Here is a 24,308-nt window from a genome sequence, read left to right on the forward strand (position 1 = left end):
GCACTACAGAACGTGTTCCATAGGAAACCACGTTAAATGGGCTGTCGTGCAAATCTGCAAAATATAAAAAAGCACTGAAAATGCATAAGTGTGAATCCAGCCTTATACTGCCTTATGCAACTGCCGTAATGAGGACATGGGAGCACTTATACAATGAAATACATTTTATGAAGCAAGAACTTTGACCATGTGACACCTCTAGATCTCGTTAGGCTGCATTCCAAGCAGAAGAAAAAGCTTTCACACACACAATATATGTGTTACAGATTACAATTTAGCTGACTGCGAATCTTCTACTTTCCACTATGGGCTACTTTATGAAAGGATGGTGTTTTGTTGCCCTCGTGGCTTTAGTTGGATATCTGTACAGAGACACTTTTGACCCTGGTAAGAAAATGTATGGGATACATAAATGACTATATACTTGATTTGGTTTATCAGGGGCAGGAAGCTGAAATATTGCAAGGCATAGTTTTTATAATTGTGTCATAGTTATGTGTGATTTTATAAGTATATGTGGCATTGCTGTGTTTATAGGGCAATGTTGTGCTGTAATGACATCACACTATTCTTTTTGTTTTTCAACTTTATTTAAATGTCACAAAATGAGACTTCATTTGTCTTTGTGCAGTGCAGTGCATTGCAGCGCCTTGTAGTCCATTACAATGTGCTCAGCTGAAAATAAGCACAGCACTTCCTAATCTTTTTTGAGCGCAGTGGTGTGAATTGAGATCTAGAGGAAATTTGCCTTGGGGCATTGTGTCCACACTGGGCAACACTGCCCTAAAGATTTACTCCCATATACATATAATATGATACTACAATATAATACTACAGCTAGTACAATGTTACTGATTTCTCAAATATGCTATTTTTGTTTATTGTTTAGAAGTTCAGCATTATTTATGAGACTGTTTGTTTGTTTTTCAAGCCCTTTATTTATGAGACTGTTTGTTTGTTTTTCAAGCCCTTTTAGGGTGTAGTGTCACAGTTTGATGCCTATCACAGGATGGTGCGGAAGTGACGTTGTTGCGTACTGCGCATGCGCGATGCGCTCCAAACACTCGCGCCGTGCGTTCCAACATAGTTTCGGCAATACAGTTCAGCGAAACCATCACATAATGTTACGGAAGTGAAGTTACACACAACACAAACACTGGGCCGTTCGTTACAACACTAATACTTCCCTTGTTACCTAGTAGGTTTTGCATTGCTGGGACTTGTAGTGCCTATCCTGAGCTACATGCTTCAATGTTCAGTGTCCTCATCCCTATCCCCATGCTTCAATGTTCAGTGTCCATCCTTATCCCCGTGCTTCAATGTTCAGTGTCCTCATCCTTATCCCCGAGCTTCAATGTTCAGTGTCCATCCTTATCCCCGTGCTTCAATGTTCAGTGTCCTCATCCTTATCCCCGAGCTTCAATGTTCAGTGTCCATCCTTATCCCCGAGCTTCAATGTTCAGTGTCCATCCTTATCCCCGAGCTTCAATGTTCAGTGTCCTCATCCCTATCCGCGAGCTTCAATGTTCAGTGTCCTCATCCTTATCCCTGTGCTTCAATGTTCAGTGTCCTCATCCCTATCCCCATGCTTCAATGTTCAGTGTCCTCATCCCTATCCGCGAGCTTCAATGTTCAGTGTCCTCATCCTTATCCCTGTGCTTCAATGTTCAGTGTCCTCATCCCTATCCCCATGCTTCAATGTTCAGTGTCCTCATCCCTATCCGCGAGCTTCAATGTTCAGTGTCCTCATCCTTATCCCTGTGCTTCAATGTTCAGTGTCCTCATCCCTATCCCCATGCTTCAATGTTCAGTGTCCTCATCCCGATCCGCAAGCTTCAATGTTCAGTGTCCTCATCCTTATCCCTGTGCTTCAATGTTCAGTGTCCTCATCCCTATCCGCAAGCTTTAAATGTTCAGTGTCCTCACCCTTATCCCTGTGCTTCAATGTTCAGTGTCCTCATCCTTATCCCTGAGCTTCAATGTTCAGTGTCCTCATCCCTATCCCCCTGCTTCAATGTTCAGTGTCCTCATCCTTATCCCCGAGCTTCAATGTTCAGTGTCCTCATCCCTATCCCCCTGCTTCAATGTTCAGTGTCCTCATCCCTATCCCCGAGCTTCAATGTTCAGTGTCCATCCTTATCCCTGTGCTTCAATGTTCAGTGTCCTCATCCCTATCCGCAAGCTTCAATGTTCAGTGTCCTCATCCTTATCCCCATGCTTCGATGTTCAGTGTCCTCATCGAAGCAGGGGGATAAGGATGAGGACACTGAACATTGAAGCTCGCGGATAGGGATGAGGACACTGAACATTGAAGCATGGGGATAGGGATGAGGACACTGAACATTGAAGCACAGGGATAAGGATGAGGACACTGAACATTGAAGCTCGCGGATAGGGATGAGGACACTGAACATTGAAGCATGGGGATAGGGATGAGGACACTGAACATTGAAGCACAGGGATAAGGATGAGGACACTGAACATTGAAGCCCGCGGATAGGGATGAGGACACTGAACATTGAAGCACGGGGATAAGGATGGACACTGAACATTGAAGCTCGGGGATAAGGATGAGGACACTGAACATTGAAGCACGGGGATAAGGATGGACACTGAACATTGAAGCATGGGGATAGGGATGAGGACACTGAACATTGAAGCATGTAGCTCAGGATAGGCACTACAAGTCCCAGCAATGCAAAACCTACTAGGTAACAAGGGAAGTATTAGTGTTGTAACGAACGGCCCAGTGTTTGTGTTGTGTGTAACTTCACTTCCGTAACATTATGTGATGGTTTCGCTGAACTGTATTGCCGAAACTATGTTGGAACGCACGGCGCAAGTGTTTGGAACGCATCGCGCATGCGCAGTACGCAACAACGTGGCCCGTGTTTGTGTTGTGTGTAACATCACTTCCGTAACATTATGTGATGGTTTCGCTGAACTGTATTGCCGAAACTATGTTGGAACGCACGGCGCGAGCGTTTGGAGCGCATCGCGCATGCGCAGTACGCAACAACGTCACTTCCGCACCATCCTGTGATAGGCATCAAACTGTGACACTACAAGGGCTTGTTCACACTTGAGCCTTTTGTAACTTGAGCCCAGGTTCACATTGATGCGATTTGAAATGTCAAATCGCATGCCAAATCGTTGGCTATTGCTGGCAATAGCACTGTCTGAATCGGTGCGATGCCTACTTTGCGGTGCCGCACAAATTCACAAAAGTCGTTTCTGTACTACTTTTGGTGACTTTGGATGCGATTTCCATAGACATCCGTGCAGTAACCTGCACAGATGTCTCTAAAATCGCCCCCGAAGTCGGACTGAAATCACACCCAAAGTCAGACTGAAATGCGGGTATGAATTTTAATCCTGCAGTGTGAACCTAGGTCGAAGCTCAACAAACAAAAACCTATTATTTTCAATAGCCCTTGTTTACATCTGAGCATCCTGTCACTTGTAGCAAAATGCCTGTCACTCAAAAAAGTACATATGTTACTTTTCAGACAAAATTGTGCATTTTAGTCCCCACAGAGCTCAATGTAAACGCTTCTAAATGCAAATATGGCAAAACAGACGTTTTAAATGTGGGTTACTATTTGTCAAGTTAAATTGTTCAGGGGAGGTTGTAAATACGTCCTGTGTACATGAAGCCTTAGTGGCTATTTCTAGAGCTAAAACACCTGAAAACTCCCTCAATGTGAAAGGGGTCTTAAAAAAAAAAAAAGTGCAATTCTGCGCAAAAAAAAAAAAAAAACGCTTGAAAAATGCTTGGAAATGTAATGCTTAGGTGTGAACATAACCTAAAACCTGTACATGTGCATCAGTGTCTGTGTTTCACTTGTGACTTTGCATGTTTTTGTGTTTTGAACTTCATGAGATTTCATGCACTCAACGTTCAACTAGGGGGCAGTAAAACCAGACAGTTGACCCATGGTTTTACCACCCTCCCAACTGCCCTCCTGGAACGAATCAAGGCTGTACACATGGCACGGCCATGGCAAAAACAGCATGTTGCACTCAGGCGTTAACGCCACCCTACGTGGCCAATGCAAGTCGATCGAGCCGCAACCACGTGCAATGCACGCAATTGTGACATGGTAGTGCGGAATTTACAGAGTTAAAGCAGACGGTGAGGAGGCAATATAATATCATCTTTCACAAGGTCTCTGAAGAGCAATCCAATGCAAATTCTTCAGAGGGCACTGCACACGTGAATGAGCCCTTAAAGTTTTTATTAGACTTTTGTGCCTATTTGCACATTTTAGCTCAGAGGAAACACTCCGTAATAGTTGTATTGATATTATTTCTTTATTTTTCCTTATTTTTGTAATAAACAGTTGTTGCATGGGTGAATTCAGAAATAAAATGAATAGAAAGACCAGGGTTATGTCATTTTAAATACAATTAATGCATTGTGGTAGTAGTGGATCATAAAAAAGCCACATTGCATAAACTTTTTTGGGAACTTACTTTTTGATCTCTAATTAATATGTGATAGAATACTCACTGTATATGTACTTAAAAATGTACTTTTTGTATTAAAAAAAAAAGATTAATTTAAAACTATGTGATTTGCTTAAATGTTCTGCTCATATTTTTCAGAAAGTCTTGACAATGCTAGGGTCCTAGTTACTGGTGCAAGCACTGGCATTGGCGAAGAAATAGCATACCACTACGCCAGGGCAGGTGCACACATTTTACTAACGGCAAGAAGGGAAGATGCTCTGCTCAAGGTGAGTAATGAAAAAATAATCAACTGCCTGGAGGGTTGTGCAATTTATTCATTTCAAAAGTTCGAACTAGAGAGTTGGGTCAGGATTGGGATGATCTCTAAACTGGCACATTTTCATTAATGCTTAGATAAGGACTCAGACATAAAGATTTATGATGTTACCAGCTTTAGAGAGATATTCACCCTGGCTAATATATTAATGTACCATAAAGTAGATACATTTTAGATGTAGCACCCTGATGTTTAGACAGGGTTGCTATAAAAATGTATTTGCCAAGTAATAGCTGCCTTAGCCCGATTGTTAGGAGGTCAATTGATTTCACCCTAATTCTGGAATTGCTGCACTTCTTTCATTTGTCACTAGATGGCCGGTATTTGGTCACATTAGATAAGACAAGGGCATTGCAAGGGCAGATTAAGAATGGAGTGTCTCAGCCAATAGGCAGGGTTTTTTTTGTTGAGTCCCTTGGCCTGCTGGGAGAACCTATTTATTTGGGTGGAGTCAGGTGATCACTGTTCTGTGCCACCTGGATGGCTGCCTGGGTGGATGTGTGTTGTATTGCCCAGGCTGCTAGGCCAGAAACCTAAGGCCTATCCTGGGGACATCTGGCTGCTAGGCTATCTGAGGGCCTATCCAGAAGTAGTGCAAGGTTAGGACTGCGGTTTTGTAGTCCAGCCAGAAGTAACAGTTCCACCAGCTGGGGAGCCGGTCATGGTCAGAGATGGAGGGGAAGCTGTCACCACTAAGGGACCATCCACCTTGTTACCGGAGACCTTTCTGAGTAAGCTGAGGCCAGTACCAGAGCAGACTTCTCACCAACCGAGGATTGTGAAGAAGTGGGAAAGCATCAGCAAATGCCAAGTCAGGGACCCAGAGGGACAACAGAGATGATGCTTGTTGAGTGCCAAGCCAGGGACCTAATGTGTCAGCAAGTGTGAAGCTTGAGGAGTATCTGTGAGTGCCAAGCCAGGGACTCAGCGGTGAAGTGGGGGAGATGCTTGAGGAAGATACTGAGTGCTAGATTGGAAGAGCTCAGGGGATCCAGTGGCAATGGATCAGTAATTCTAGTGGAAGACTGAGAGGTCCATGGAGTGAAAATAGGAGATTGTAGAAGAAGTGAAAGTTCATTGCAAGCTTTGTTAGAAACTGTTACATGACTGTTGCCATAGGAGACAGCGTTCCTACTCATGCAGACGTGGTGTCTGGCTGGATAACGTTCCCTGCATGTCTGCCTACTGTGTAGGAGGTGAGGTAATGTGAAGGGGGGGGGGGGGGGCAAAAGAAACTACTGTGGAGGTTGATGATTTGAAAGAGTGGGTTGAGGACACTGCCCTGAAAAAAGGTAGTGTGTGATTTGATGGGGGGCCTGAGAAGGGGAAACAGTGAGGTGGAGAACTCTGATTTGCGGGTGACTGAGGACACTGATACAAAAATGGGATTGTGATATAGGAGGAGAGAGCTAGGATCTGAGTCATTGCACAAAATTGTGGTTCAGACCTCGGTTGGAAGAACATTTTACTGATCGGGCCTCCATGAATTTTAATTCGGCTGTACATACAGGGCAGCAAAGGACATCTCAAAGCTACATAATCAATGCACATCTTATGCCGGTGAAAAACACAAGGTGCAGTTATGAAGGTTTATAAAACGTTTAACCACTTGCTGACCCATTCACAGTAAATATACTATGAGCATGTGGCAGATGCGCCCCCCTGGTGATCCGTGCTGTGATTAGACACAGCACAAGTTTGTCAGCAGGTTTCAGCCAATGATTTCAGTTGAAATCTGCTGATCAGCTGTGTTCAATGACAGCAACAGGTTCTGTGTTTACAAACACATAGAACTCTGTGTACACAGAACAGTAATCTGGCTGTTTCTTCTCTCTGACAAGCAGGGAGAAAAAACAGCCAGATCTGTGAGTAAAATTAGCACACATTACACTTGTTAGGTGCACAGTTAACCCCTTGATTGACCCTTGATGCTAGTCCCTTCCCAGCCAGCGTTATTAGTACAGTGTAAAGTATTATATCTGATCACTGTATTAGTGTCAGTATTAATTATTTATTTATTAGAGGTACTTCCAATGCTGTGAAAAATAGGATTTTAATAACAGCTTATCTGTAAAATCCTGTACCTTTATTTACTGATGGGTTATATAGGCACCACTAGGTGATGGACACTGACACATCCTAGACAGGAAGTTTAGCCCCCTATATAACCCCTTCCCTTACTGGGAGTACCTCAGTTTTGTAGCAAAGCAATATATGTGTATTAGAAGAGGGGAGGGACCTCTGTGTCCTGTGATATACTCGAAGAAAAGGATTTTACATGTAAGCTGTTATAAAAATCCTATTTTCTTTTTCGTACATCATGGGACACAGAGCCACAGTAATTACTGATGGGATTTCCCAGGGATGTCCCAGAGCAATGCTATCTGAGGGGAAGGAGACACAACAAAAGTAGGGTGCAATCAGCCCTGAGGACCTTGTACTGCTGCCTGCAGCACACTGCGCCCAAAAGCAATCTCCTCATGTCTTCTCACATCCACCTGATAGAATCTGGTGAATGTATGGACTGAAGACCAAGTTGCGGCCTTGCAGATTTTAGCCATGGAGGCCTGGTGAGGCACTGCCCATGAAGCATTAACAGCCCTTGTGGAGTGCGCTTTGATTTGAAAAGGTGGAACTTTCATCTTCAAACCATAAGCTTGAATAATTACCAGTCAAATCCATTTAGCAATGGTAGATTTTGACACTGCCAGACCTTTTTTAGGACCTTCAGGCAATCTAAGCAGCCGCCTCCAAATAGGTTTTGAGCGCTCTCACTACATCCAGAGAATGTAGTGACTTTTCTTCTGTAGAACAGGGATCTGAAAAAAATGAAGGCAGAACAATATCCTGGTTTAGATGAAAACCTGAAACCACCTTCGGTAGAAAGCTAGGATGAGGACGCAATACTACTCTATCCTTGTGCATGATTAAATATGGCTCTTTACTAGAAAGAGCTGCCAATTCTGATACCCTTCTTGCAGAAGAAATGGCTACCAGAAAAATGAGCTTCCTTGTCCAAAGGACCAAGGGAATATGTTGTATTGGCTCAAAAGGCTGTTTCTGTAATGCTGACAGAACTAAATTCAAGTCCCAGGGGTTCAGGGGTGCTCTAACCGGTGGATTAAGCCGCGTTACCCCCTGCATAAAGCTTTGGACCAAAGAATGTGAAGTAAGTGGACATTGAAACAATACAGACAAGGCCAAGACCTGGCCCTTGATAGTACTCGAGGCCAGCTTCATCTCTAACCCCATTTGCAGAAAAGCAAGGATTATCCCTATGACATACTTTCTGGGATGTAACAAAAAAGGAAAAAAAACAGTGCGCTACTTAAATGAACCTAGCAGCTAACACTCAAACAAACAAAGTTAAAACACATGTGGGGAAAAAAAATGTAGCGCTAAAAAGTGAAATTATAGGTGAACGTGAGCAACCTATGTTTGAAAAAGAAAATTTTGGACTCAATATAAAATGAGTTTAAACAACATCGTACACATAGTATGATAACTCGTGCAATGGGAAAAGACAATACGTGGATAATATAATGAATATAGTGGAATCACATAACGAGTCCTGTCTGGGCAAACTATTATCAGTTCATCAATATATACGTAAGTCTCCTTCTGTGAGGTAAAAATGGACAGTCCTCTATGGAAACCAAGACAGCAGGGACACCGGCAACAGCAATCTGTTTGTCTGTAGTAATCTGCGACACTCTATAGATGTAAAATAGGTACTCTTACCAGAAATGTTGAATACACTGGGCCCCGGTGATACAATTACCCTTGAGTGCGGGAAAACATCGGCTGAGATTCTTTGGCTTCACTTACCCTCATCCGGGACCAAGGACGCTCATAGGAGGATTCCATACCACGACTCATCCTATTAAACGTTGGAACAGACCCTTTTGGGTCTACAAGCTCTTTAGACCCACCGCCATAGGGCATGCGGGTCCAACATTTCCGGTAAGAGTACCTATTTTACATCTATAGAGTGTCGCAGAGATTACTACAGACAAACAGATTGCTGTTGCCGTTGTCCCTGCTGTCTTGGTTTCCATAGAGGACTGGCCATTTTTACCTCACAGAAGGAAACTTGCGTATATATTGATGAACTGATAATAGTTTGCCCAGACAGGACTCATGTTATGTGATTCCACTGTCATTATATTATCCACGTATTGTCTTTTCACATTGCAGGAGTTATCATACTATGTGTACGATGTTGTTTAAACTCATTTTATATTGAGTCTAAAATTTTCTTTTTCAAACATAGGTTGCTCACATTCACCTATAATTTCACTTTTTAGCGCTACATTTTTTTTCCCCACATACTTTCTGGGATGCCAACCCCTGGATTCACACCAGGAGACCTATGCCTTCCAGACTCTAATAAATGGCTCTGGAAGCTGGCTTCCTTGCATTAATAAAGGTAGAAATTACTGGGCCTGAAAACCCACGATTCTTCAGAATGTGGGTTTCAATAGCCAAAGTTTTAAATTTAGCGTTTGTAAGGTAGGATGGAACACTGGTCCCAGCGATAGCAGGTCTGGATATGGTGGTAGGGTCCATGGGAACCCTACCGCCATCTTCACTATTTCTGCACACCAAGATCTGGGCCATGCTAGAAGCACCGACTTCTTTTCCTGCTTGATCCTGCGAAGAAGTCGTCATAGCAGCAGAATAGGAGGGAATGCATAAATTAGTGAGAACTGGTGCCATGGAGTCATCAACGCCTCTGTCCCGCATGCAAGTGGATCCCATGTTCTTGACACAAGGTTGTCGATCTTTTTGTTGAACATGGACGCAAACAGATCTACATCCGGGATCCCCCATCATTGACATATGGCCAGGAAGATGTCAGGGTGAAGAGACCATTCACCTGGGAACAACTGCTGGCGACTTAAGTAGTCGGCCTGCCACTTCTCTACCCCTGGAATAAAAATTGCCGATATGCAGGGCACATGCTTTTCTGCCCAAGTTAGGATCTGGTTTACCTCTCCCTGGGCTGCATGACTTCTGGTGCCCCCTTGGTGATTGATATAAGCCACCCAGTCCTGTCAGATTGGATCCTAACAGGACAACCCTGCACCCTGAATGTCCAGGCCTTTAGGGCTAGGTACGCCGCACGAATCTCTAGAATGTTGATGGGTAAGGTCCTCTCGGTTTTGGACCATCTGCTTTGGACAGTCGTCTCTTCCAGAACTGCTCCCCAACACGAAAGACTGCCATCTGTTGTTACCACCTTCCAGGTGACTGGTAAAAAGGATTTCCCTCTCCGCAGATTCTCGGGTATCAACCACCAATTGAGGCTCCGACGCACTGTTGGTCACAAGCGCATCGGAAAATCCAGAGCCTGCACTTTCTTGTTCCAGGCACACAGGATACAGTTTTGCAGCAGTCTCAAATGAAACTGAGCATAGGGTACCGCTTCGAAAGAAGCCACCATCTTTCCCAACAACCTCATACAGAGGCGAATAGAAGGACCCTTCTTTGCTCTCACTACCTGAACCAGCTCGTATATGTCAGATTTTTGCCTTGGGTAAAAACACCCTCTTCTGGGTTGTATCTATGACCAGACTCAATTACTCTAGTCTTCTTACTGGTTTTAAAGAAGACTTCTCTAAGTTGAGGACCCAAACTAGGTATTCCAGGTAGTTGACTGTGGTGACCGAGTTTTGGTCTAAGCTGGCTACCGACCAGTCTATTAAGAGCAGGTCGTCTAGGTACGCTATAACCGTTATACCCTGGGCCCTTAATCTGGCGGAACCAGGACCTTTGTGAACACCCGAAGTGCCGTAGCTAGAGCGAAAGGCAGAACTACAAAATGAAAATTAGGTTTTTCCACTTAGAAACGCAGATATTTCTGATGAGCGGAGGAAATGGGTAAATGCGGCTATGCATTCTTGATGTCTATTGGTGCCAGAAGTTCTCCTCCTTATAGGATGGAGACTACTGATCGAATTGATTCCATGCGAAAAGATAACATTTTTAGGAACCGGTTTAGATCTTTGAGATCTAGAATGGGTCTGACATCTCCATTTGGCTTTCGCACCGTGAAAAGGTTTGAATAAAACCCCAATCCCTGCTCTTGCTTGGAAACTACCACGATTACTTTTTACGACAAAGTCGCTCCAACGCTTGAAAGAGAGACTTATTTTTCTCTGGGTTTTTGGAAACATTTGGTCTGAGGAAATGAGGAGACTGGAATTCTTGGAACTCTAGTTTGTAATCTAGAGTTATTGTGGAGACCACCCATCTGTCCTGAAAATCCTCCTACCAGACCCTTGAGAACTGTAGCAGTCTTCCCCCCCCAATCGAATGAGCGGGGGCACCCCTTCATAAAGAGGCCTTAACGTTCTGTCTGGTAGATTTCCTCCCTCCGGACTTCTTTTGTCCCTGGGTTTGCCTCTTAGTTTTACCTCTTGAGCTTGACAGTGGAAGCTGTGGTGACTGCCTGGAGGCTGATGCCCCTGGCACTGGAGAAAGAGCCCGTTTTAAATGAGGGATGCTTACTCCTTTTCTTAATTGGCAAAAGTTTACTTTTCCCACTAGAGATTTTTTGGATATAATTGTCCAAATCTTCCCCAAACAGCCTTGCATCACGGAAGGGAAAACCAGCCAGGAGCTTTTTTTTTAAATTCGAAAAAACCAACTTTATTGAAAGAAAAAAAAAGAAGGGAAAATTAAGTATATGCATGGTACAATAAATGACATAGGCCAACACGGCCAGAACAGTAGTACATACATAATGTGTTTATGTTATCTGCGTAATATAGGGTGAAATACCCAACGGAAGCAAAGTCAATGTATAATGAAATGTAAGGGGGAGGGGGGAAACCGACAAGAGAACAGAGGAGGGAAGAAAAAAAAGGGGGAAAGGGGGGATGAGGGATGAACATGTCGGCATTTCAAGTACATGTTTCACCATCTTCCAACCATCTATTCCAGACCTGCTCATATTAAGTGGACATCCTTTATGCACATAAATCAGCTTTTTATATGGGAGAGTATCATTAATTTCTTTCTTCCAGCAATGGACTCTAGGGGGGAGGGCCTGCATCCAATTACGAGCAATCGCTTTTCTCGCCAAGAATAGTGTCTCTTGTAAAAAGGTACGAAGGGGTTTGTCAGTGTCTAAATCTGGTAGTAGGCCGAGCAGGCACATCTTCGGATCTAGGGTAGCAGGAGAGCCCATCTGATCATGCAGGAAGCGTATGACCTGTATCCAGTATGTTTGGATAGTTGGGCAGGACCATATAAGATGATAGAGCCTGAGGTATGGTCGCACAGGCGGCATCCTGGATTGTACATGGGTTTAAAGTGCGCTATCCTCTGAGGAGTCAGATATGTCCTGTGTAGAATATATAACTGTGTGAGGCGGTCCGACAGTGTGGGGGAAACTTTTTTTTTACATCCCCCCCAAGATTTCATCCCCCTCCTCATCCTCAATTATTCCAACGTCCACCTCCCATTTAGTCTTAGCAGCATAAGCTAACGTCGCAGCGTCAGGGAGATGGATGGCGGAGTAGAGGGTGGAAATTAATTTGGCAGGCTCAAAGCCTGTAATTATGTCTACTATAGAGGGAACTGTCAGGGATGGGTTGGATCCAGCAAATTGAGTTTGTACAGCATGTCGGAGCTGTAGGTACCTAAAAAGGAGATAGTTGAAGTGAGAATTCGTCCTTTAGCACTTGTTTTAATCCCTGTGTTGGTCATAATTTGGTGTATGTACAAGATACCATGGCGTATCCAAACTGCGGGGTCTGGGATGGACAATAATTCAGGCAGACGTGTGTTAAACCACAGAGGGGTATGAGAGTGAATCTTCGGGTCCCGAGTTTTAGTAGGGCCGTCCGCTATATCCTCCGATGGTGTGTCAACATGTCTACTTTGTGTTGGGAGGGGCGCCTTGTCAATGGGGCCCTAAGAACTGGGGTATGGGCTGGGTCTTGGGGGTGCTTACAGATTAACAGCTGGTATCTTAGTAGATCGTTCTTGTCAAAGTGATAGAAGTGGGACAATTGGGAAGCAAGAGGATAATCCTGAAAGTCTGGAAGAGCAGCCCCTCCCAAAGTCACTGGGTTCTTCAGAGCCCTCCAAGATAACTTGTGTCTGCTATGACCCCATATAAACGAATTAAGAATTGATTCAATTGTTTAAAAAAAAAAATTGTGGTATATACAGGGGGGCATGCCACACCAAGTAGAGTATCTTTGGGAGGAGTATCATCTTGACCAGACTAATGCGTCCCATAACACCCAGGGGTAGTCTGGCCCAAGTTTGCATCTTGGTCTTAATCAAGGTGTACAGAGGTTGGATATTCAGAGGTGCATAGTCCGTTAGCGATCTAGTAACTTGCACTCCAAGGTACTTGATTGAAGAGACCCTAGGGAGAATCAGAGGGGAGGACGTGGGTACAGGGGGGAAATGATCAAGCGGGAGGATCTGGGACTTAGACCAATTAATACTCAGACCCGAGTGGCTACCAATGCGTTCTATGGAATGGAGGGCTGCAACCAGGGAGGGACCCGAGTCGTCTAAGTATAGGAGTGTATCGTCGGCGTACATCCCAATCTTTTCGTCCATATTCCCTATCCTAAGGCCACGGATATTGGTGTCTGCACGAACCATAATAGCCAGTGGCTCCACAGCCAGTGCGTACAGCATGGGGGAAAGGGGGCAGTCTTGTCGGGTCCCTCTCTCCAGTGGGAATTGGTCAGAGAGCCAGCCGTTTACAAACACCTTCGCCTTTGGGGATTGATACAGGAACCCAGCAAATAAAGTTGGGGCCAAGTCCAAATCCCGTGAGGCACTCCCACAGGTAGTTCCACTCCACGGAGTCAAAGGCCTTGGCGGCATCTAAGGCCACCATGACCCGTGAGCCGACTTCATCATGGGATCCCTGAATGTTTATGAGTAGGCGCCGATGGTTCATAGCAGTGTTTTTTCCCGGCATAAAGCCAGTCTGGTCAGGATGGATCACTGATAAAATAACCTGATTGAGGCGGGAAACGAGAATCTTAGCCAGTATTTTAATGTCGACCTGTAGTACGGAAATAGGGCTATACGATTCCGGATATTTGGGGTCCTTTCCGGGCTTGGGGATTACTACGATTTGAGCTTCTCTCATAGAGGGGGCAGGATTCCTGAGTCAAATATGGATTTATACAGGTCATAGAGTTTAGGGATTTAGAATTTCAGAGTAGGTGGCGTAAAATTCAAGTGGTAAGCCATCCAACCCTGGTGCTTTAGAAGCAGCCAGGCTGGAGATGGCCTCGGAGACATCCTCCTTAGTAATGGGAGCCTCCAAGAGTTCACATTGGGCATCTGTGAGTTTAGGAAATGTAATTCTCGCTAAGTAATTTCTGGTATCTCGGGGAGTGGGGCTGACCTGGGAGGTGTAGAGTGTACGATAGAATCCCGCAAATTCCTCTGCTACTTTCATAATATCGTTCCCCTGAGTGTTTGTAAATGATACCACCACCAGGGGATGTGAGTCTAGATGGGCAAGATACGCAAGCAATTTGCCCAATCTTTCTCCATATTCAAATATCCTTTGCCTACAGAAAAAGATGTGCTGCTTGGCTCTCTCAATATGCAACTGGGAGACCTGCTGTGAGTGAACCATGAGATTGTTGGCAGTGCTGGGGGAGGGTTTCTGTAAAACGCCTCCTACAGCACCTGTAGGTGTTCCACAGCTTGCTGGACAACAAGTTTTGATGACCGCTTGAGCCTAATTATACACGTGGAGAGCAGGGAGTGGGTGTGAAGTTTAAATGTCTCCCATACTATGTCGTACGTAGCTGAGTCCCTGTTGGCTGTAAAATAATATTGCAATTCCACGGGAATATCATCCTGGTCCTGCAAAGCAGTCAGCCAAAACGTGTTTAAGCGCCAAGGACGGGAGGAGCGGCCTTCAAGAGCTGCATCGTAATCCAATAGAGGGCGTGATCCGAGAGAATTGGAGCGAAGCCCACATCTCCCAGCTTGGGTGTCAGGGTCCTTGAGAAATGATACGCCCAACCAATCCAAGGCTTTTTGAGAGAGGACTGAAGATGGCCGGTAACGTGGGTCTCAACAAGTGTAATAATATCAGCACGCTGGGACTTGAGGAAAGTCAGGGCGGCTGTGCATTTGATCTTATTTTGCATGCCTCTAACATTCCATGTGAGGATCTTCAGAGAACTCATGGCGGGTATAGGGCGTATATAATAGACCACAGTTGGACCAGAACCGGCAGAGCAGACATAGCCATACGGATAGCATAAAACACAGTAACAACCAATAACAAAAGTGCATGTATGACAATAACATAGTACCTTTAGTATAAATAAACGTTTGTAAGCATGGTGTTGTGAAAAAAATAAAAAAATAACCACAACATTTCCCCTCCCTCCCAGTCCAGCGCCACCCCCACTCGGCATGGACATTGTATCCCATAACTAGGTATCAACAGGGGACATCCAACGTTGAGGACCCATTGGAGGCAAGGAACTTAATTTCAGAGGAGTATAGATACCCATAATAAAAAGAAAACAAACAGAGGGGAGAAGCAAACAGTCCAGCAAATGGGGGATGAAAAAGTACACAGAGATCCTAAGGGGGCAACTTATTCTCTCAGTAGGGAGAAGCTCCGCCTGTCATCAGGACAATAAATAGAATAGGGTAGAAAAAAATGTTAGTGGCGTTTGAGCTACTATCTTCAGCAAGCATTGCTCGTGTGTATGAGAGGCGGGGATCGTGAGATAGTAGGGTCACCCGGAAACAATAGGTATGCTGCGAGATCCAGTATAGGGCAGGAAGGAATTCCCAGGTCTGTCCCCTGCACCTGCGAAGAACATATACACGCAGTGTGCCTATCAAGGGGCTAATCCATCAGAATAACAACTGGCGGTACCGCAGGCACATGGGGGAGCAGGGAAGAAAGAAGAAGTTCTCACAACTGCTAAATAGGATGGTTGGCTCAGTCCCGGTGTTCCCTCTGATCAATCCAAGTAGATGCCAGCGCAGGGTCTTCAAAAAATGGGTTTGGCCCTCGTATTCCACACGAAGCCTCGCAGGATATAACATAGCGTATTTGAGTTGTAGCACCCGAAGGCGTCGCTTGACACCTGGAAACACCTGAAACCTGGACCGCTGTCATTGTACCTCATTGGAAAAGTCTGGAAAAACGGGCACGCGCGTGTTGGCATGGGGGATGTTTACCCTCTCCTTGGTCAGATGAAGGATTTTGTCACAGTCCTTGAAGTTGAGGAATTTTGCTATCAGAGTGCGAGGTGGGGCCCCCTGGGGAGGAGGACGGGCAGGAATTCGATGAGCTCTCTCCACTGCAAACATCACCGAGAATGCATCTCTTACAAAGTCAATGTCAGGAGGTTTTTAAGGAAACTCTCCGGATCGTTGCCCTCAGCTGTCTCAGGAAGGCCGATAAAGCGGAGATTACATCTCCGGAGACGATTCTCCATGTTGTCCTGCTTTGCGCTGATCTGTTGCAGCTGGCGGCGCACCTCTTCAGTATCATGTTGTAGGGGGTGGATGATGTCTTCTGTTCTGCTAATGCGGGTCTCTGTCTCTGCCACGCGGTCCCACAGGGCGGAGAAATCTTGTCGGATAAGGGACACGTCAATTTTTACCTTCTCGATTTTGGTGGTGAGGGTGCTCTGGCACAGGGCAATAGCATCGAGCACTTTATTAGTGGCCGCCATAGCATGTTTCGCATCCGAGGAGGCACCAGCGCCATCTCTGGCCTGTTGGTCCCCCTCAAGGCAGCGGTACTTGGCAAGCTTATCAGCAGCTCCAGAGACCTTTTTTAGGTGGCGACACGTTCCAGACAATCTGGGGTGTCCCGGGGGAAAAACTAATATGGCCGTCGTTCACTAGGCCGAACTCTGTATGACCCCTCCCCCCCTGGTTGTAGAATGCCGCAGAGGGGACCACAAGTAATAGCCGAGTACCTGTAGTGGCTGCAGCAGGAGATAGTCTGGCCCGGGGTGATCAGGGAGATGTATGGTAACTGTGCAGTTCCCTGGTGGGTGGAGCAAGATGGCCACCACTCCAAGGCCCAGGCCAGATCCACAGACTCCGGTTGCCCCTCTGGTTACTGTGGGACAGAAGGGCGCTGTGTTGTTGTTTATAGGAGGTCTAGTGGCAGTGGCCAATAGAGATTAAAACCAGGGCAGTCAGGTATGCCAGGGAGATCTGCGAGGGCCGCCGCCGGGTGTAGCAAGATGGCTGTTGCTCCGGGGATCAGGCCGGAGCCCCGGACCGTCCCACCGGCAATTTCAGAGTACACAGGCACTGCACTGGGGGCCACAGGTGATCCGGTGGCCGCCGCAAGTAGAAACAAGTCTCCAGGTAGCCAGGGAGGCCAGGAATACTCACAAAGGCCTCCGCTAGGTGCAGCCAAATGGCCACCGCTCCGGAAACTAGGCCAGAGCCGCGGTCTGTCCTACAGGCAGCCCCCAGGCAGGGATATCCTCTGGGAGTATCTCCGAGCGGCATCTAGAGCAGCTGAAAGGCTCCTAGGATCCTGCAGGGAGAGCGGTAGGTCTGCTAAAGGGCAGAGGGCAAGCAGGATGGGCAGGATGAATGCAGGATGGCTGGTAAAGGAGTATGGACAGTGGAGCACCCACTACATGCGTCCTACTCCATTGCACTCCGGGCCACGCCCCCCCAGCCAGGAGCTTTTTACGTGGCGTTTCGGCTGACCAATTTTTCAACCATAAGATTCTATGCATATGCACCAACCCAAGCGTAAGGTGAAAGGTCTGGAGGATAGAATCCCTGATTGCGTCAACTGCAAAACACAAAGCCGCTGGCAGGTTGGGTAACTCCCGAGCCTGCTGTTCAGGGAAAACCTTGAGCACTTGTTTCAAATGGTCTCTCAAGGATTGAAATACCCCAATTGCCACCACTGCAGGTTGGGCTACTGAACCTGCCAAGGAAAAAAAGTTTTTAACAGGAATTCCAATTTTTTATCAGTTGGTGCCTAAGCATTTGAGCGTTGTCAACAGGACAAGTCAGACTTTTATTCACAGAAGATATAGCAGCGTCAATTGCTGGTATACCCCACATCTTTGTGAATTTTTCCTCCATAGGAGAAAGTGTTGAAAACATTTTTGGAGAGAGAAAATGTTTATCTGGGTGATCCTACTCTGAATAAATAAGCTTGAGGAGGCTTCAGTGAACCCAAACAAGTGGGTTTTTCAACCAACTCAGTTACAGGTAACTTAAATGTGGAGCGGACCATTTCAGCAAGAGTTTGCACCAGCAACTTCATATCCTGTGAAGCTAAAGAGGGTCCTTCACCACTTTGATTCCTCAGAGGAGTCATCAGTCTCATCTTGGTCCTCTGAGGAGGATTCGTCTCCCCTTTCCAGAGTTCCTCTGTTTTCGGGGTCCTGGGTGGTAGACGAAGACCTATCGTTTTTTCTTCCACTTTGTGAAGATGCGATTAAGGCCATTAATCTTTCATCTAATCCATTTATGGTTGAGGAAAAAACCTTGAGTAATATATACAGCGGCTGAAATGACAGAAGCAGTTGCAACCCCTGACCTTGACGGATCACCCTGGCCAGCCTCCCCAGATCTTTTGGGGGGCTTGGTGCTGCAGGGGGGGGTGTCCTCAGAGCCTGAGGGAGATCCCTTTGAGCCCCTATTTCTCGGGGTATTTGTACCTCCCCTTCTGCCCATAGTGCCAAGCACAAAATGCAGAGGCACTACCAGAAATGCACCTACTGCTGAGCAATATAGTCCAGCAACTGCCACTGCTATCAAGGCTCAGTCTGATGCTAAGTAAATGTTTGCCTGGGAATGCTTGTGTTACTTACATGCCCCCATCTGCTCTGTGTCCCTCCTTGAGCTGTGTGCACCTGCAAAAGAGTGCACTTTATAGCTTCTATAGCCCGTGTTGTGGACGTTAAACCAACGCCGACGTCACGCTAACACTCCGCCCCCTCCCCCGACCACCCCTTCCACCCCCCCTTGTATTTTTAAAAAAAGACTGCTTTTCCCGCGTGAGCCGTGAGCTCCGATCATGATCGGATCGCACATGGAAGGGAGGCTGGGGCGGAGGAGAGAGGAGGGCCGGTGGATGCAGAGCTGCCGTAATGGCGGCGGGAGGCGGTGTGACATACCACCGACTAACCACCGACTAACACATTGCTTCTTAGCCTGAAGGAAGCTGTGGACTCCCAAAAAGAACCCCCCCACATCCTACCTGGAGCTTGGGCTCGGAGGAGTGTGCTGCTTGGACACAGAAACGAGACTGACAAGCATGGAAGGTACATGCTCTTGACAGCCCCTGGTGGCGACTTTAGGCATAGCATACATTTACTTAAAGTAGAAAACCCACAAGAATTAGAAAAATTCCTCCCTTACCTTATCCAGCTGCAGGGTTCTGCGATAACAGACCCAATCTTCACCTCTCACAGTGGGCTCCGTTTAAAAAAATCTTCAGGGACTGGGGCCCCCTTTTTATCAGGGGATCTGCAGCTCTGGGCTTGTAAAGCACCCCGCCAGGAATATGGCTGAAAAAAACAAATACTGGATCCAGGGGTCCAGCTCTCTAAAAAGAGAAGAGTTACAGGTAAAACACGAGGCCCGGGTACCATTTAATTTGATCTGGAAAATACACTTTGAATGGATCCGGTTGCATGGCTGGCCCCAGTAAGCAATATTCCAGCGGAGCTCAGCACAGCACATCTTTACTCGTGACCAACACCTAATGCTGCGTACACAAAAATAAGGATAAGATGGCGCAAAGGACCAATCACAGTAAAAACTCTTTTTTTCATAAAAAGAAAGGGAGGGAAGGGAAAAAGGGGGAGATTAAAAAAAATATATATAATAATGTCCAAAAAATTATTATAGTTAATAAAAGTTCAAGTTCAAAGCACCAGTGGCAGCATCAATCTTGAGAGGAGAAATATAATGCAAAGAAAGAAGTGCGCCAAACTAAGTGCTGTATGTATAAAATTGCATTTAATATGATAAAAAAACACACAGCCAAATGGCTACTCACCAAAGTTGATAATGGTCAGGCATGTCTATATAATGAAGAGAGAGGTATTCAAGGTCGCTTGTCCATGGAGGAGCGAAGATGGTTGATTGCTGATAAACCCATCAGAGGTGGTGTAGCGGTACGGGCTCTGTAGTTGTTGATTTTCATTTTAAAATCACCGCCTTGTAGATGCTGTAATAGCAGCGGTGCATGGTCTGTGCAGCGTCCGACGAGCCGAGAGGCCGGAACCGAAAGTGCAACTCAGCGTGGAACGCAAGCACCGTAGACAGGAAGTGACGTAACGACCAATCAGAATGCCGTGTACACACGACCGGACTTTCTGGCAGACTAGGTCCGATGGTCTTCCCGACGGACTTTCAGAGGAGTTCCGACGGACTTTCAGAACGAACGGACTTGGCCACACACAATCACACCTAAGTCCGATGGATTCGACCATTATGATATACGACCGGACTAGAATAAGGAAGTTCAAAGCCAGTAGCCAATAGCTGCCTTAGCGTCGGTTTTCATCCGTCGGATTAGCATACAAACAAACGGATTTTTAGACCGGACTCGAGTCTGTCGGAAAAATTTTAAACATTTTCTAAATCTAAAGTCCGTCTGATTTTTAGACAGCAAAGGTCCGATGAAGCCCACACACTATCGAATTGTCCACCAGATTTGTTCCGTCGGACCTTTGCTGTCAAAGTCCGGCCATGTGTACACGACATTATACACTGGGGAAAAAAACTGAGGTACTCACAGTAATGGGAGGGGTTATATAGGGGGCTAAACTTCCTGTCCAGGGTGTGCCAGTGTCCATCACCTAGTGGTGCCTATATAACCCATCAGTAAATACTGTGGCTCTGTGTGTTCTGATGTAGGAAAAAGAAAAGTATTTGCCCCCTTTTCTGATTTTTTATTTTTTGCATATTTATCACACTGAAATGACTCAGATTATCAAACAAATTGTATTATTACACAAAGATAACCCGAATAAATACTAAATGCAGTTTTTAAATGATGGTTTCAATTATTAAGGCAAAAAAGCTGTCCAAACCTGCTTTTGCCCCCTAAACCTAATAACTGGTTGTTACAACAAGGTCTGGGGAATGCCCAGGGAAAAACCAAAGCCTACTTACCACCAGCTCGCAGACAACCAAATTAACCTGTCTAACAGTATGCGTTAAAAACAAGGGTTTAGTCCGCACGCATTTGCAAACGCATGCGTGAGCCACAGAGCCACGTCAAGGCACCCCGGTATCTGTGGTCCTAACACTAACATGGTGTCCCCGCAGTGGAGGCACATGCATTCTGATGGTTAGATGAGGGCAGGTGGACTGAAGGGGAGCCACCCCTCCTTAAAGGTACAGGAACACACCAAACACCCAGCAAGAGCACAATGGCAGCAAAGGTGTTGGTGCACTGCTGGACCAATGCAAACACTACCGTGTTATCAAGAACTTGCCCACTGCCCTCATCTATAGCTGGCTATCGCAGTAAGTGGCTTTGGAAGGCTAAACAAAAGGTAACAACAAGGTCTGGGGAATGCCCAGGGAAAAACCAAAGCCTACTTACCACCAGCTCGCAGACAACCAAATTAACCTGTCTAACAGTATGCGTTAAAAACAGGGGTTTAGTCCGCACGCATTTGCAAACGCATGCGTGAGCCACAGAGCCACGTCAAGGCACCCCGGTATCTGTGGTCCTAACACTAACATGGTGTCCCCGCAGTGGAGGCACATGCATTCTGATGGTTAGATGAGGGCAGGTTGTACCACCCTTGGCAGAAACAACTGCAATCAAGCGTTTGCGATAACTGGCAATGAGTCTTTCACATTGCTGTGGAGCAATTTTGCCCCACTCTTCTTTATGGAATTTTAATTTTTATATTTTTTTAATTTGAAATTTTTAAATTTGAAAGTTTTAATTCAGCCATATTGGAGGGTTTTCCAGCATGAACAGCCTGTGCATGGTCATGATACAGCATCTCAATTGGATTTAAGTCCGGGCTTTGACTAAGCCACTCCAAAACCTAAATTTTGCTTTGTTTGAACCATTTGGAGATGGACTTGTGTTACGGATCATTGTCTTGCTGCATAACCCAAATGCACTTGAGCTTGAGGTCACGAACTGATGGCCGGACATTCTCCTTTAGGATTTTTTGGTAGAGCTCAGAATTAATGGTTCCGTCAATTATGGTAAGTTATCCAGGTCCTGAAGCTGCAAAGTAGCCCCAGACCATCACGCTACCATGTCTGACTGTTGGTATGATGTTCTTGTTATGAAATGCTGTATTCGTTTTTTGCCAGATGTAACAGGACACACACCTTCCAAAAAGAAACATTTTTGTCTCATCAGTCCACAGAATATTTGCCTAAAAGTCTTATGCCTCGTACACACGATCAGAATTTCAGCCAGCAAAAGACCGATGAGAGCTTTTCATCTGAAAATGCGACCGTATGTAGGCTCCATCGGAATTTAGCTGGGCGAATTCCCGCCAGCAAAAATTTGAGAGCATGTTCTCAATTTTCCCGACAGAAAAACTTTGTCAGAAATTCTGATCGTGTGTATGTGTAGCGCCGGTACTCCTAACGAGTACGCGCTATATGTTAAATTTAGTTTTTGCCCAAAACTGTAATGAGTTTTGGGGCTAATTGTGCTAAATTGTACTTTTGCATCAGTTTGGCTGGGCTGTATAGAATTTCTGCCTGGTCATAGGTGGGGTTGTACACCTGTGGGAGGCTATAGAACACAGTCTGGTTGGATGCATTGGGTACCAATCTCTGTCTCGGAACCAATCAGTGAGAGTTTGTCTAACTCCGTAATCCGGGAAGGATTCACAGTGGCTGTTCGAGGCACAGTGACTGGAAGGAGGATTCTAAGGTGTTCTGGTGCCGTCTCAGGTTTTGGAGAGGCCCAGCAACTCTACATGCGACCAGGGGAGAACTCTTCGGTAAGAGAGCCACGCACAAGACTAGCTGCTCGGTAAGAGCCTGGAAGCTGAGCTGCCATGATCATTGATTGAATCCACAATTCTTACGGTATCGCTGGACCGGCTGAAAGATTCTGGTACAGTAAGAAAAGTTCCTACTTCTACCCTTACAGTTGTAACCAAGTTTCCAACCCAGTCTGCGTGAGAGACTTTGAAAAGCTTGAATTACCTGTTGGCTGCTAAACCTAAAACTTAAGGGTTTATCCAACAGTTAGAGTCCAGTTGCGAGTGGCTGTTCCCTGGACTGTGTAAATAAAGAAAGACTTTTATTGAAGTCAACAGTTTCAAGCACCTGGGCTAAACTCTACCCTGATACCCTCTATTCCCAACTTAAAGACTGAGTTTGTTCAACAGTTTTATGCAAAATAAAAATCCTAACAAGGAATTCAAGTGTCGGTCTCTACAGTTACTGGGTTATCAACCCTGGGAACCCCTAGACAAGGACAACGAGTACGAGCTGGAGGAGGTAATGGGTAAGCCCAGAAAAATTCAGCCGCTCCTTAGGGGGTTAGTGCTACATATGCAATTCCGACGCGCAAAAACTCACACGTGCTCAGATTCAACTACGAGAAGGAAGCTATTGGCTACTGGCTATTGAACTTCCTTTTTCTAGTCCCGTTGTACGTCACCGCGTTCCTGGCAGTCAGAATTTGGTGTGACCATGTGTAGGCAAGACAGCTTGAGCCGAATTCCATTGAGGAAAACCTTTAGACCCTTTTCCGACCATAATTCCGATCGTGTGTATGCGGCATTAGGGATAATCAACATTTTTTTTTGGTAAATGTGAGATGAGCCTTTATGACACACACTTTCCAAAAAGTAAAATTTTTCTCTCATCAATCCACAGAATATTTGCCTAAAAGTCTTGGGGATTATCAAGATTTTTTTTGGTAAATGTAAGATGAGCATTTGTATTCTTTTTGGTCAGCAGTGGCTTTGGAACTCTCCCATGGAAACCATTTTTGCCCAGTCTCTTTGTTATTGTTGAATCATGAACACTGACCTTACCTGAGGAAAGTGAGGCCTGCAGTTCTTTAGATGTTGTTCTGGATTCTTTTATGACCTCTTGGATGAGTTGTCAGGCTCTTGGAATAATTTTTGTAGGCCGGTTCACCACTGTTCCAAGTTATCTCCATTTGTGGATAATTGCTCTCCCCGTGGTTCACTGGAGTTCCAAAGCCTTAGAAATGTCTTTGAAACCCTTTGTAGACCGATACATGTACATTACTTTGTTTCTAATCTATTCTTGAATTTTTTTTTAGATTGTCGCATGATGTGTGTTTTTTTTTTTTTAATCTGTTAGCGTGCTTCACTTTGACAGACGGCTTCTATTTATGTTATTTCTTTGTGATTAAACGAGTTTGGCAGTAATCAGGCCTGGGTGTGGCAAATGAAATTTAACTCAGTTTTCCAAAATATTGTGGTTAATCACAGTTCATTCATGATTCAGTATGGGAAGGGGCAATTACTTTCCAGGCAAGTTTGAACAGCTTTGTTCTCTTAATAAATGAAATAATAATTTA

The 24,308-nt window shown here is 45.5% G+C and overlaps 1 protein-coding gene across 2 annotated transcripts in view; it reads left to right on the top strand.

Annotated features, from left to right (window-relative positions):
• Window positions 1-204: 204 nt before the first annotated feature.
• The window catches only part of HSD11B1L (hydroxysteroid 11-beta dehydrogenase 1 like), a 132,699-nt gene continuing 108,595 nt past the window's right edge, over window positions 205-24,308 (top strand). Inside the window, exons 1-2 of one of the 2 annotated variants that reach the window (XM_077475578.1) lie at window positions 205-387; window positions 4,609-4,739. In XM_077475578.1, coding sequence (XP_077331704.1) covers window positions 306-387; window positions 4,609-4,739 — 213 coding nt within the window. In that variant the 5' untranslated portion in view covers window positions 205-305. The remainder of the gene's footprint in view (window positions 388-4,608; window positions 4,740-24,308) is intronic. The other variant, XM_077475577.1, reaches the window with a different exon arrangement.

The sequence above is a fragment of the Lithobates pipiens genome, unplaced genomic scaffold (assembly GCF_037356315.1).
Source record: "Lithobates pipiens isolate NorthernLeopardFrog02 unplaced genomic scaffold, aLitPip1_a1.2 Scaffold_13, whole genome shotgun sequence".
NCBI classification, from domain to species: Eukaryota; Metazoa; Chordata; class Amphibia; order Anura; family Ranidae; genus Lithobates; species Lithobates pipiens.